Genomic DNA, 15,047 nt, shown 5'->3' on the forward strand with positions numbered 1-15,047 from the left:
CACTTGTTCATTCCAGGATGATGTGGCTGTACTGTTTTAAAGAAGCAGAGAAAATGTGATTATTAATTTTAAATGTTTTTTTTTTTTTTTTTTTTTTTTTTTTTTTTTTCCTTCAACTGCCAATAGACAACTTTTCCAATTTAATGATGTCTGTTAGTGTAGTCAGTGGGAAGCAAAAGTCTGTCATACAGACATGATTGCATGATTGACATAAACCATCAACATTTTCTCGTATGATGATGATGATGATGATTATTATTATTATTATTATTATTATTATTTATAATCAGAGTATTTATTTTTTAATGTATGTGTATTTTAGTGGTGCAGAAGACAAACACGGTTATTTGTGGGATCGTCATTACGGAGTGTGCCTTGCCAAATTTCCACATGTTGACGTTGTCAATTCAGTGGCCTTCAATCCTCGTGATCCTGAGATGCTTGTCACCACTTCCGATGATTATACAGTCAAGGTGTGGAGATCAAGAAGCAAAGTCAAACACTTGGGACTAGAAGATCGTAATTTTCCTAGAGGATTGGAAGTTCGGCGGAAAACTGCGAGATGTAGATCTAGGTCTAGCGTCCCATCTGAACCTTCTCAATAGTAATATTTACTTAAAGCATGCAATTGTAAAAACGTTATCTTGCATGGGTGTGAATGGAAACTGATTTTTGATATCCCAGAAGAACTGACTGATGCAAAAGAATCTTGGTATTAAATGAAACAGGTCTTTTTATTAAGTGAAAAGTTTATGCAATTAGTTACTGTTTTTATACAAGGAATATCTTTGAATTCCCAACTGGTGATAAATAGAAACATATGATATATTTTTTTGTCCATGATCAAATGAGATGTTAACATTTCAAAATGCGTATTAACTTACAGTTTTTTGTCCCTTTTTTATCTAACAACACAATTAACACTTCATGCTATGATTATTCTTTCCTTTTTATGTAAATATCACTGAGTTGATATGAAGCACTGTGATCCTAAATTATATTAGTTATTATACTTAGAAAAACACGGTATATAAGGTGATTCATAACATTGTTCCAACACTTATGGAGCTTATTTTTTGGGTAATTTTGAATATGAAAGTTCATATGAACATATTTCCGGTTCCGGATAGTTAACACAGTCACTTTCATTTGTCAGATATTCATCACTGTGAACCAGACTTACTCAAACACAGCCTGATCAAAAACATTAGTGCGCTATGGAGTAATATTTCCTGCTAGAATTTCAAAAACTGAACAAGAGTGTTAATTTTAGAAATAAAGTGTCTCATATCGATGTTGCAAATCTTATCTTAAGGGGTTAGGTACAGTTTACAGCAGTAAAATTTTGGAAATATTCAACATTTTTTTCCTCCGTTATTGTATCTTGTACAGTAATGAAAATTGGTATGTGTAAAACACTGTCCTTCAGCTATATGAAAAAATATTTTTACGATTTAAAAAAATTATTTACATTTTTTTTTTATTTCCAAAATTAATTTCACTGTGCAGTGATGAAGCATTTCCCACATAACTCAAAAACTATCCAACATTCTGTGATGAAATTTTTTGTGTGTATTTATGCATGTTATATCTACAATATGGTGCAAAATCACTTCTCTAACTTTGATAGATTTTCTGATAAAAAATAAATTAATTTAAAAATGGTCAAGTATCAGTACTTTCTTCTAAATATATATATATATATAATTTATTAAGGAATGTAGTTGAAAGAGCATGATATTGTAAACATGAGTTTCAGTAATAAAATAAAAGAGAGAAAACATGAAAAAGTTAACAAGTTTATGATTTATGAGTTTATAAATTACAAATAATTTTTTTTAAATCGTAAAAATATTTTTTTCGTATAGCAGAAGGACAGTGTTTTACACATACCAATTTTCATTATTGTACAAGATATAGTAATGGAGGAAAAAAATGTTGAATATTTCCAAAACTTTTACTGCTGTAAGCTGTACCTAACCCCTTAATACGTTTTTCTGCCTTATTCATAGTAAACTTAGCCTCCTTTCCGAACCTACTTCTCTTCGGCTATAGTAAGATGTAGTTTGAGAAATGCTTCAGAATTTGCTTGACAGGCATGGAAGTGTATAGGAAATCGTAATTTCATTAAAAGAAAATCTGAATTTTGACTGCATACAAGTTCATAAAGATAATTATTTAACAGCAGAAGATGTGAAGAGAAAAAAGTCTCTGAAATTTTATGACGAAGTTATTAACTTCTTATTGACAGTCGTGCAGTTAGAATTACTAATAGATTTTTCATAAATATTGAGAAATAAAAAGCTTCTCTGTTGAAAATGACACAAAAAGACTGGCACTACTGTCAATGACCCAGAGTGTATACATTTTAAACAAGGCGAAGTAATTTTGGAAGAATTAGATTTTATAAATTTGTAAACTTTCTAGTATAGAATTTGAATATTGAAGATATAATTTAGCTTCATGTGCTTTCCACGATAATTTAATGGAATAAACAGAACAGCCCAAAAGAAAGAACCCTAACAGCTGTTAGCAAAATCACTCTTTTCCTATTTTTCATGGCTGTTCCAGTCATTGCATATACAGCAATAATGGCTCTGAACTGCAATTACCAAAGTACGATTCTCATGAATCGCATAAGTGTGATCTGTGTTTGAAAAATAAGTAAGTTTTGAATATTTACTGTTACTGTCATTTTGCATCACATTTTGTCCATCAAGCACTGATTACTCTGTAATGCTCTGTAAAATAAAATTTGATATAAACTCTTTTTTAAGACTGAAATGCACAAAAACGTACAAAGTCAAAACAAAAATGTTTTCGTCATTGTTTACTGCAAACATGTACTTTTGATTTATTGAAACAGTGCTTTTGCAAACATTTATTTTGATATTTTATAATCTTTTCCTATAGCTATTACAGTTACTCCTCTCTTTTTCTTAATAATTATTGTAGGACCGTAGGTATTGGTAATCGTTTCCACATGAATTCTTTTATTCAGAATGACCTAAGTGATAATTTGGCCAAGTACTGGCATAGCTTCATGAATTACCTTGTATATTTAGAAGTTTTGTTCTTTTTACAATGAAATTGTGATAGAACGAACATCATTAATCTATATTTGTGTATTGTCCTGGATACATTCATGATATACTCTGATCCAAGATAAAAGATTAAATTTTTTATATGCTTGAGGAAAAATTCTCTCAAACTATGGAAGATGTACGATTCCTATTTTTCACCTTTTCTACTCAAGTAAAAATATAATTTTTAACAGTTACAGAATCTAATGTATTAAATATTTTGATTTTTATTGTTATAAGATTGTAAAGATGCTCAAGTAAATACTTCGAAATGGCACATTATATTTAACATTGTTGTGTAGAGCTGCAAACTTTATAAAATGTCAAGATGGAAATTATTATATAAGCAACACTCAAATAATATTAATTTTTGACTTGTTGAAGTTATACCCACCTGTATAACAAGCTAAATATGTTACTCAATATTTATGCATTTACCACTTGCATATTTATTTTACAGGATATCCTTTGGTTTTAGGCAACTTTTAAGCCATTGGCTGTGGAGAAACTTCCGGGCTTATACCATGTTGGCTTGGTGTTAGTGGCTGACGTTTCGATCACCGTGTTGTGGTCATCCTCAGAGCAATGGATGACCACAACACAGCTGTCGAAATAAGCCTGGAAGTTTCTCCACAGACCATGTACACCAGCCATGGAAGCCTATGTCAACACTTAACTTTTAAGCCAGTTATTTTCAAATATTTTTGGCATACCTTTGTGAATAGCTAATATGTGTAGGTTTCTTGTTGTAAACACTCTCCATTTGTTTGCACCTTGTTAAACCCTTTACAGTATACAGTTCTGTATTTTGTAACTTTAAGAGCTATGTTTAATGATTTAATTGCTATACTGCCTTACATTCTCATGATTAATATAATGTTTTGAGCTATTTGTTTTGTGACTAATTTTCAGTTGCAATAGTCTTAATTTTTAATGTGTTTGTGGCAGTTATTTCTGAAAATGCTTTGAAGGTTGTGCTACACGTTAAATCGCAGTATTTATAAATACAAACGAGGAAAAAATAAAGGAACGTATTTTCACGAACTATAAAATGTTAATGTCTCTTTAACGTTTATGTGGGTTCTCTAATTAAAATAATTATCAATTAAATGTAAGTTATTAATTAATATATAATAATAATACATTAAGTACTCAACATATACAATGTGTCCTTTAAATAATGAGACTATTTATTGCGAAACATTTTTGTTACAGACTTCCAGTATAATCAGCTTCCAAATTCATACAGTGATAATGACTCATATCCATACAGATCCTTGAAAGCACACTGGGAAAATTGCATTGAAATCCTTTTGACAGTCAGTTTTACCATCAGGAGTAGACATAAGTCTGATGTTACCAAATCTGACTTTGGGGACAGGGGTTTGAAAAAACAATTGATATTTGAATTAAGAAACTGTATCGAATTGAACACAAAATGGGTCTACATTGGCATGCAACATCTGTCGGTTTTTTCGGAAATGCTCGTTTCTAATATGGCGCATTTGGATGTATTCAGTGTCGAACCTTCAAGCAGCATACTTGTGATGGATAATTCCAGCAACAGCGCGAGTTTTCTCAACATTTTCCTAGTTTTCATTGGATGCAGTTGAAACTAGTTACCCTGGAAGAAGATAATCCTTTATTGTTTTTTTTGCCTTTTTTAAAATGCTTTACCCATCAGAAAACCTGTGCACCATTCTGATATCACTGCGCACACTTTTCAAATCCTTGTATACTTACATGACAGTTTTCACCAATTTAAAATTAAATTTAATAACTGCACGTTGCTCCATGTCGAAAATGTTCACATGCCAACAAACATATAATGCTTATTTCCATGATATAAAGATTTTACAGAAGCAAACGTGAGCTTTCAAAATGCACACTTTCGAAGTCATAATAGGATCTCTTGCTAATCGCTTTGTAGAATACTAAAATAAATAATCAGTCTCTTTATTTAATGAGAACAGTGTGTAAGCCTAAATAAAACAACTGTAAGAACATTTTTTTAGTCCTAAACATCTTGGATAGAAAAAAAATGTATAGTTATTGTGGATATCTCTGTTTCATCATGCCTGTGCCTCATTGTTTGGGAAAAAAGTAGATGAATTTAACACACTATTTATTGAATCATAGTGGTGTAAGGTACTGAGTTTCATAAGGCTTCTGTGTAAAACACAGGTTTTTACGTGGTATTGATGATATTCATTATGCTACTTTGATGAGCACACAGGTTTCAAAATATTTTGTATATATATTTGTCAAAGAATTATACATAAGTAACAAGAAGATGGATAGATTGTGATTGTTAAAAGTATTGTATGCGTTGTTACGAAGAACTGGAGTATTCTATTTCATGTTTGGCTCTATACGACATAACAGTCCATCATTATTAAGATATTTTTAATAATTGAAACGTAACATTTACTAATACATATACTAGTACATGTAATATCTTCATGATATTATATTCAAATGTGTTTTTACGATTGTTCCAGTAATATAAGAAGTTATTCCATTATACTCTGTTCTGTATCATAATACACAATGAATAGTGTTTGAAATGATATTACATACTATTATAAAATTTATGGAACTTGCGATTCTGTAGTGTTATCTTTTTTTAAAATAACACTATACCGTACATTAGATCCGGAGATGAATATTTTGTATTAGTGGGTTTGGGAAAAATTAATAACTTCATTTTTTTAATCTATAAGTGCAAAATTTTAACTCTTAGGTGTACACCATTGCAAATAACGATACATTATTCTTAATTTTCACCGATACATAATAATAATAATCATAATAATAATAATAATAATAATAATAATAATATCTACTATTTATACAATAATATTCCCAGCAGTTCACATTTTATATCAGTGATCGCCAAAAGCTGTGTCGCGACACATGCCCCTGTCTCTACCCAAGCATAACGATGACATCAAACCCCCACCCTCTTCCTAGCTCCTTCACTTCGTTAGAAGTAAGCAGATAGGTATCAGCAGCGGACGTACAGTACACTTGTAATAGGCCTACTGTAAGTGTGTCGATACTGTGTTTCGAAATGTCTCTTTCGGAACAGGAAACTAATAAGCAAAAACGCAAATTTCAAGAAGATGGGAGAAACATTTTTCTTTCGTCCTGATGGGTAAAATGTGAGGTGCTTAATTTATTGTAAAATGTTACATGGAGTATATAGAATGTAAGGGGTATAAGTGCCGTCCTTTTCACAGTCATCGGGGATGGTCTATAGTGTCAAAACTCGATAGTTTTTCCACAAAAATATTTCTTTCCTTATTTTATTTACATCAGTAGATACATCTAGCAAAGAGTTAATATTAGTTTAAATATATATTTGTATGTTCTATTACGTTTTCGTGAAATTAAACTTCCCGTGTCTCAGAAAATTCGCTGTGAGAACTGAAGCTATGTTTGATTCAACATACATATGTGTACAATTTTTTTTCTAAAATGAACACTATAAAGTCATGTGAAAGATCTCGCTTAACAGATGAGAGTCTTCATGCACAAATTACGGTGATTGCTTATGATGAAACTCCTGATTTCAAATGTCTGCTGCTGTAAAATACGTGTTTTCTATCATAACGAATAAGATATATTTTGTTTTGATAATTATACAATAATGATGAACAGAAGGTAAAAAAGTTAACATGGATTAAATGTATGTAACTAGTAAGTAGAAGAATATTACGTTGTTTTTGTTTTCCGGTCACAGTCCGTCTATGCACTGCATTACCTGAAGCGATACCCATTCCACTCAACTCTCTGCAACAGTGGTGTGTGGGTTGCATTTCTATTACGTCACCATTTCGTGGTGTTTGGCAACCACTGTTTCATATGATACACCTCGAAGCAATTCTACATGAACCTTCTGTGATAAATCGTGGTATGTTTCTGTGTAGCCTTGCCTATTTGAAAGTACCTTTTGCTTGCATACCCGTAGACTTCACATGCATGCTGATTATAACCTTAATCTGAAATAATCACCATTTCATTAAGTTCTGAACTGTTATGTATTCAGACCACACACGTTTCAATTCATATATGTCTAGGCTTAATCATTTTTCTTCTTCATGTTCAACTAATATAAACTATTAAGTCCTTCCTATGTAAGACAGTCATTCACTCCCATATGCCATGTTTAAGCTGGTATTTATTAAAGACACAGCGTGGAAGTTGAGAGCAGTCAAGCAAAGGCCAAAAATTCATGAAGTGCAGTACTCCATTGTAGATCAAATCAAGGCTATATTTTATGAATACCAGTATAAGCAAGAAGGTCAGATAGATAGATTTATTCGTTCCATAATATTCTTACATTTGCTTTATAGTACAGAATAAAGAACATGTCCAATTCTTACGTTTAACATATAAATACAATACATATAAAATGCAAATATGAAATATATACAGAATTAATACCTTAATAACAATAATATTTTATACAATGTAATACGTTTACCATTTAACAATATTAAAATATTTACACAGTAGTGTGAAATGTCAAGAATTCATCTACAGAATAGAAAGTGTGAGATTTTTTTAGTTTTACCTTAAATAATACAGGGTTTTGGCTATGATTCTTAACGTCTTCGGGAAGACTATTGAACATTTTTATCGCCATGTAATGTACTCCCCTTTGAGAGCATGATAAATTTGATGCTGGCATATGAAAATCATTCTTTCTGCAGGTATTTATACTATGTATGGCTGAATTAGTTGGAAAATTTTCTTTATTACGTAAGAGGAAATTTATTATAGAGTATATGTACTGATTTATTAAGGTCAGAATCTCTAATTTTTTTTAAAATAATCTACATGATTCTCTAGCCTTTGCTCAGAGTAATAGGTTCAAACATATGACATTTATTTACATTTTCATAGCGTGTTGTAGAAGTAAAAGCATGGAACTGGACGAAGGAAAGGAGATACTGACAACTCATATTCCAAAATTACCAAATGAAACTCGTTAAGAAAATGAATCGTTTACTGCGAAAAAAAAAATCTGCTAAATCGTTCTGTACCTTCATAGGATAGGCATAATTTAATCGTTGTTTAAACTAAGCTATGGTTACACTGCACCAAGTAATACATAGGATGATTCAGAATGATGGAAATATTTTCATATATTTCTTATAAATTGATTATCAGTTACACAGTAACATAGTGTGTATCACTTATTAGCGAAAATTCCGAAGTTTTAATTGGCATCTTACAAACACTCAATATGAAAACTCCATATCACTGAGCATGCATCAGTCTGATAAATTCTTGACACAATTAAATGAAATTGAATCAATTTCCTTCGAACACACATATTCACATACCCAAAGGAGCAAATGCTCGTACTCGAGTGCATTTTAGTTACCGTAAAATGGAGTGAATAGGGATGCAGGGGGTGAATAGGGACGAAGTTTTATTATTTTTTATTTCTTTGTGTCAAAGATTAAATATAATAATAGACAATAATAAGAGTGTTTGTGTTTACATTCATAATGAGTGAACAAATAAACACTCTTATTATTATATTTACTCTTTGACACAAAGAAATAAATAATAAAACTTCGTCCCTATTCACTCCATTTTACGGTACAATATTCAGTACCAAATAGAACAGCAAGACAAAATGTAATAAAAAGTGAACATAATACAAAAAGAATAAATACAATACCATACAAAATGGAGCAGGTAACATAAGGATAATATTGAAAGTGCGATGTATAATATATAAAATAGAATATATGAAAGTGAACAAAATACAATACATTGGACGATAAACAAGCACAAATAACAGATAAATAAATAATAATTAGACCATAATATAAAAATGTATGTTACTTATGTAGGTTTAACCAATTTATAACATAAATTAATAATTGTACGTTTTAATGAATTCAAGTATTTTCTTTTTAAATATGTAAGAGGGATGAAGTTACAGGAGAATGGAGAAAGTTACACAATGCAGAATTGCACACATTGTATTCTTCACCTGACAAAATTAGGAACATTAAATTCAGACGGTTGAGATGGACAGGGCATGTAGCACATATGGGCGAATCCAGAATGCATATAGTGTGTTAGTTTGGAGGCTGGAGGAAAAAGACCTTTGGGGAGGCCGAGACGTAGATGGGAGGATAATATTAAAATGGATTTGAAGGAGATGGGATATGATGGTAGAGACTGGATTAATCTTGCTCAGGATAGGGACCGATGGCGGGCTTATAAGAGGGCATCAATGAACTTCAGTGTTTTCTAAAAGAAATATTCTACAATTTCGGATTTGACTTATAAAATCGTTGTGCAATTTTGGGTCAGAATTTGAGCTGTGGCTTTTGCCTGCTTCGGTATTGCATTTTAGTTCAATGAGAGGGCATGAGATCCTCTCCAACATATCCTTGTTTATGGATACAATCGTAGAGCTCCTTTGTTTTAATAATTATTATTGAAGGTCTTGTGGCTGATGTAGTACATACACGTCCCAAGAAGTCGTGGAGAATCAGGTCTGGTTGATAAAGGGTGCGTACTGGTATTTGTTTACTCATATAGTACGAGAATTGCTTGCTCTTCTAAACTCTGGAGTTTGAATACATGTGTAGCAATCGAATTCATGTTGATAACTGCCGTCTGTGTGTAGTGATTTTTTATACTGGAAAATCAGCTTTCTATTATGAGAAATCTTAAGTGAAATTTGTAGTGGATAAACATGGTGTTGGGGCAAAATTCAAGATACTTCCAGTTCCTTCTCCAATTTTTAACCATCCTATAAAAAAGTGTTTATTCCTGCCAGTCCATATGTAGCATGGATTTCATATCTTACCAGTTACTTGAACTTAAAATGCAGTAAATTACAAAAGTCATAATGAAAGTCATGAGCAATCCATTGTTATAAATCTTAATTTAAATTTTTTATACACACCAGGTACATCATCTTAATCTACAGACTTTTCTGTCACTTTTCAATATAGTCTCTATTTTTTTTTGCATACATTTTCTTTACCGTTCTGTAAGTTTGAAAATTCCCTTGTAGTACAAGTCCATTCCAGCTTCCCAAAGACACTGACGCACTGCTTTCCAGATGTTCTCCAGCTTCTCGTAGTTTTGGTCTCGCAACTATACTTTTACAGAACCGAAAAGATGGTAGTCAGAGGGTCCCAAGTCGGGACTGTAAGGAGATTGCGGAAGAGTTTCCCACCCAAATGTCCTGATTTTCTCCACGGCAACACGAGCAGTGTGAGGCAACACATTGTTGTGTTGCAGGATGATCTTTTTTCCAAGACATTTCTCACGCAATGCACGACTGAGTTTCAAAAGTGCCTGGATACAGCAGACAGCATTTATGGTCAGCCCAGGTTCCAGAAATTCAACTAGAATGCATCACAGAACTCATCAACTCTTTCCTTGTTATGTTCCGTGGAGGCAGTTCAAGAGCAATCGCTACAAAGCTTATCTTGGATGCTCGTGTTCCCATCTTTAAAATGTTTCACCAATCTCCTAACACTGTTGGTGCCTATGCATGCTGAAGTTTGAGGTGAATTTCAGCAGCAGATTTTTCCTCTTTAATTATGATATTTTATCGTTAACCTACATAGAATCTTATATAAAAAAATTTTCATTTTCAGTATCAAGAAACTTTTGAAGATGTTCCACTAATACTACACTACTCCTCTAAATAGATGATAACTTTCATAGAATTACGTAAGGCCATCTGTACACCATTTAATTAAACTATGTTTATTTAATTTAATATACTTATAGAAATCCGGCTAAAATATCTATAATTTCTAACATTGAAATACATACAAAATACTTACAAAAGTTTCATTTTCCAGCATTAAAAACTTCCACAGGTACTTCAATATTACACCACTGTTTCCTAATATAAGACAATATACTGTTCTCCAACCAGGAGATAAACCGTGAAAGGAATGTGCTTACTATTGCGTCATCTATTGGAGCGAAGTAGATAGATAATATTAGAGTTATAACGTCAGTTTAAAAATCATGCGCTCTCCTGCATATGTTATTTTCTGTATGGAGGGATTAAAAGACCAGGAGATTAATCGTGATCTAATTTTGTAACTAGAGTAGTATAAACATGTGTATATCAGTGTTATGGTTTGTGCTTTGAGAGATAGCCAATAGAGATACGAGTACCCACATGTGTGACCTTATGACATCAACATTCATTCATTCACAGCATCACCCCGCTCCATCTCATTCCCTGGAGACTTTCTCGTGGTTGGAGTACAGTATAAGTACACACAAATATTTACGTAAGTTTAAAATTGTGCATTTAATTTTACTCAAATGTTGTTTAATTAATTCAACACTGGATTATCTTCTATTTTAGATAATACTTCAACATTGGCCTACAATTCCAAATATCAACCTTACCACACAGACACATGAGAGCAACCACCTATTCAACCATAAAACAATACCACACTAAAACTCTAAGTCTATACATTTCACATCTTGTAATCTAAAAATTGTAAACGAATTTTCACTCACACTAATAAAATTAATAACTTGTACAAATTCTGCATGATCAATCATAAACACAAGACGAAATAATTGTAAAAATGTAAGTGAAAGCTCGTAGCACATATTTTAAATATTTTTACTTTGTATCTTTAATTTTAATTTTAACTTTTAACCTTAGTTTTTATTGATATTTGATATTCACTATGCTCATGCAAACTGAAAATGAGGTTAACATATTGGATAATGTAAGAATGTATCTGGTGATGTCGCAGGCGCGATGAAAACATTAATACAAACAGTAAAATATGTAATATAAAGGAACTACCCCTTAATACTTGTATGATAAGTCATAGACTGAAAATAATAAAACCATTTAATTTAATCTATTACGACTTATCTGAAAAAATTCTCAAAATGAATTGTGCAAGTACCTAGTTTCATTTCTGATTTGAAGAAAAGGAATACGTTTTAAGCGTTCTACATATATATGCGCTTTTTATGCGTGCAGTAAGTGCAAGTTCTATAAATTTTATGAAAATATAAGAAGCTCCGTTAAATAAAATTAATTTACTGAATTTGAGTGTCATATGTGATACATATTTTGTGGTGTTGATAATGTAATCCTGTGTTTCTTTGTACTTTAACTTATCTAATAGATCTGTTTGCCACATAGTTTGAAGATTTTGAAGTACTTCTTATAAGTACAGTGATCGTAATGTTGAACTTTACATGTTAAAATATAACCTAATTTTCACCTCCTTGCATATCTTCTGAATTTTCAGTATGTATTTCTATGTACTAATAATTGTTGGCTGTATAATATTGATGAAATAAGCTCTTTAAAATAGAATAAAATACTCAAAAATATAAGCGTGACATATTTGCTAACATGTTTAATATGTTGTAAAATATTTTGACAACAGTGTAAAAGTCATGACAGGATTGGTTCAATAAAGTTTGATTTTCATTACACTGATACAGTAGAATGCAAAAATGAAATGTTTATCTGTTAGCTTAGTAGAACACACAACCTCCATATTTAGTACTAGAAGTCAACAAAATAAATAAATACAGTAAATTGGTACCAGTACAGGTATGCAATGATTAGATTGGTAATCTATTTTATTTAAAAATATGTACCTTCATCTTTAATTTCTCTTGATTATCATTTCATATCAGTTATCACCCTATTTTTTCGGACTTCCTAGAAATATCTAATACTGTATTCGTCCGTGCAATCCTCATTATTCTGACCTCCATTCTGTTGCTGTGCTTGTTTTATTCTTTCCATCTGTTAGAAACTCATTTATTGATGTTTTCTATATTGTCATTAAATTTGATGTTCTTACTCTTTTCTGTCGACTAAGGTTTTTCTTACTACTCTAGTACAATAATTTCTTTAACATACAGTAAGCATTCTTCTTTTTGTTTTCACATAGAATAAGTCTTTTCATGCACCAAGTATGGCTACTCGTTCAGGAATCTGTGATGAAACAAAAAATGGCAGTATCTATTTCAAATGGTTATTGTAGCAAGACTATAAGCCACTAGTTGAAACCGAATGTTCTGTCTGAAACACTGCAATAGGCATGGCGTAGCGTCAGTGTAAGCTAAAAAGCTTAGCTTCCCCAGTTAATAATAATTTCATAATAAACCTGCAATTTATGAAGAAAATTATTTATTAATTTTAATAGAATTTATATTTACGCGTTAAATATTGTGATGTGGCAGCTCAGGATGATTTGTGATGCAGCAGTAAACAAGAAGCCTGCACGCACCAGCTTCCAAGCAGACTGGTTTCTCACACTCATTCTTCTGTGTAACCCACCCCGCAGATTTTCCATCCCTTTCTCACTAAACTACCCTGGTCGCAAGGCTAGAAAGAAGCTAGCTTTAACATTTAAAATAAGTAGTTTCCGAGTTATCCCTTTTCGTCAGTTGTGTTCAGTTGAAGTGTTAGTGTGCATTGTGTCCGATATAATAAATAATGAGCGAAATAACAGTTCCTGACACTAATTTACTTTAATTTTTTTAGGACAATTGTATTATCAAGACTGACTTACGAATAAAAGTGTGATTTAAAAAACAAATGACCGACTCCCTTGCTGTCAATGAAGGACACAACCAAAAGACAGACGCATGCTTACGTAATGATACTAATATTGTGATTTCTCTAAGTATGACAGGGAGTGAGCTAATGTTATACGTATATGTGTCTATTTGTTAGAGATATGTGTAAACCGTGAAATCATATTTTATTACGTATCATTGAGGTCATGCCTTATTGGTGTTACTTACGATGTTCCAACCAATCTTCGACTGCTGACTTGACATTGACTACTATTTATTTTAAGACTGTATTTTTTTAATACGTTTTCTCATATTGCATGAAAGACAACTTGAGTTAGCTTCCCCTGCTCAAAATTTCATGCTACGCCACTGGCAATAGGTACTCACACCAATAGTAGAAGTATGTTTATTCCAAGGTGGTCCACCGCTATGGAATAATGATAATAATAATAATAATAATAATAATGCTGTGAACAAAAATGTAACTTGTGTGACTATACCCACTGAATGCCATCACCCCCTGCTACGAGCATGAGGGTGCCAAAGTCAAATATATGTCAAAGGGAAAATTAAAATTAACCTTTAGGAGCTGTGTTTCCATTATAGTGGCCAGCTAGTATTATGGTCATGACGTGATGTAATATGTTATATATAAAATACGTTGATATTCTTTAATTTTATATAACATTAAGGAGATTTCACTTGATTAAAAGAATAATTTTTTTGTAATATTTTTTTTTTTTCTTAAAAAAGGAGCAAAATCATTTTACCTGCAGTCAACTGAAACCCCGTCAGCTTCCATGCATACCATTACGCCAATTGTTTTACATGGGCCCTCCCCATCCTTTACCACAGACTCAATTGACTGCAGTGGCCAGGAAGTGAACCTGCGATCTTAGGCATGATATGCTGATCGGATGTATCTTGTGCACCTTAAACCGCTCGGCTAATGAACCCAACACGAATTTACCCGATTATGCAGGTATTATGCTGGTTAAGAGACATTTGCGTACAATAGTGGTATAAGTCTTCCGGCTTCTAAGGGTTAAGGAATTGAGGCTTCCTTAGCGTAGCAATAGTATCAGGTGTCAAATATTCTGTGAATAAGTCTGAATCGTATCCCTATTGGAAAACATTTCAAAAACCTTTGTATCGTGGTGATCCAGTTTCAGTACCAGTCTGTCATGAAGGAATTTGTGGCAGACAAAATGGGTACGAGGTTTTTTTTTTTTTGGGGGGGGAGGGGGAAGTGTTTCTCCCGTTCTTGGCTCACCATTATCATTCACATTTTTTTTCCTTTCTTGTATGGAGGGGGACCCGAAGGCTTGCACTGCAGCCTGAGGCTTATTGTGCTTAACACTTCTATTCTGTAAATGATTGGGT

The 15,047-nt window shown here is 32.2% G+C and overlaps 1 protein-coding gene across 3 annotated transcripts in view; it reads left to right on the forward strand.

Moving 5' to 3' along the window:
- Nucleotides 1–12,564, forward strand: part of Fbw5 (F-box and WD repeat domain containing 5) — a 34,788-nt gene extending 22,224 nt beyond the window's left edge. For all 3 annotated transcript variants that reach the window (XM_069831411.1, XM_069831409.1, XM_069831410.1), the window contains exon 9: nucleotides 323–12,564. In XM_069831411.1, coding sequence (XP_069687512.1) covers nucleotides 323–605 — 283 coding nt within the window. In that variant the 3' untranslated portion in view covers nucleotides 606–12,564. The remainder of the gene's footprint in view (nucleotides 1–322) is intronic.
- The last annotated feature ends 2,483 nt before the right edge of the window (nucleotides 12,565–15,047 follow it).

This window comes from Periplaneta americana, chromosome 7 (genome assembly GCF_040183065.1).
Source record: "Periplaneta americana isolate PAMFEO1 chromosome 7, P.americana_PAMFEO1_priV1, whole genome shotgun sequence".
Taxonomy (NCBI): domain Eukaryota; kingdom Metazoa; phylum Arthropoda; class Insecta; order Blattodea; family Blattidae; genus Periplaneta; species Periplaneta americana.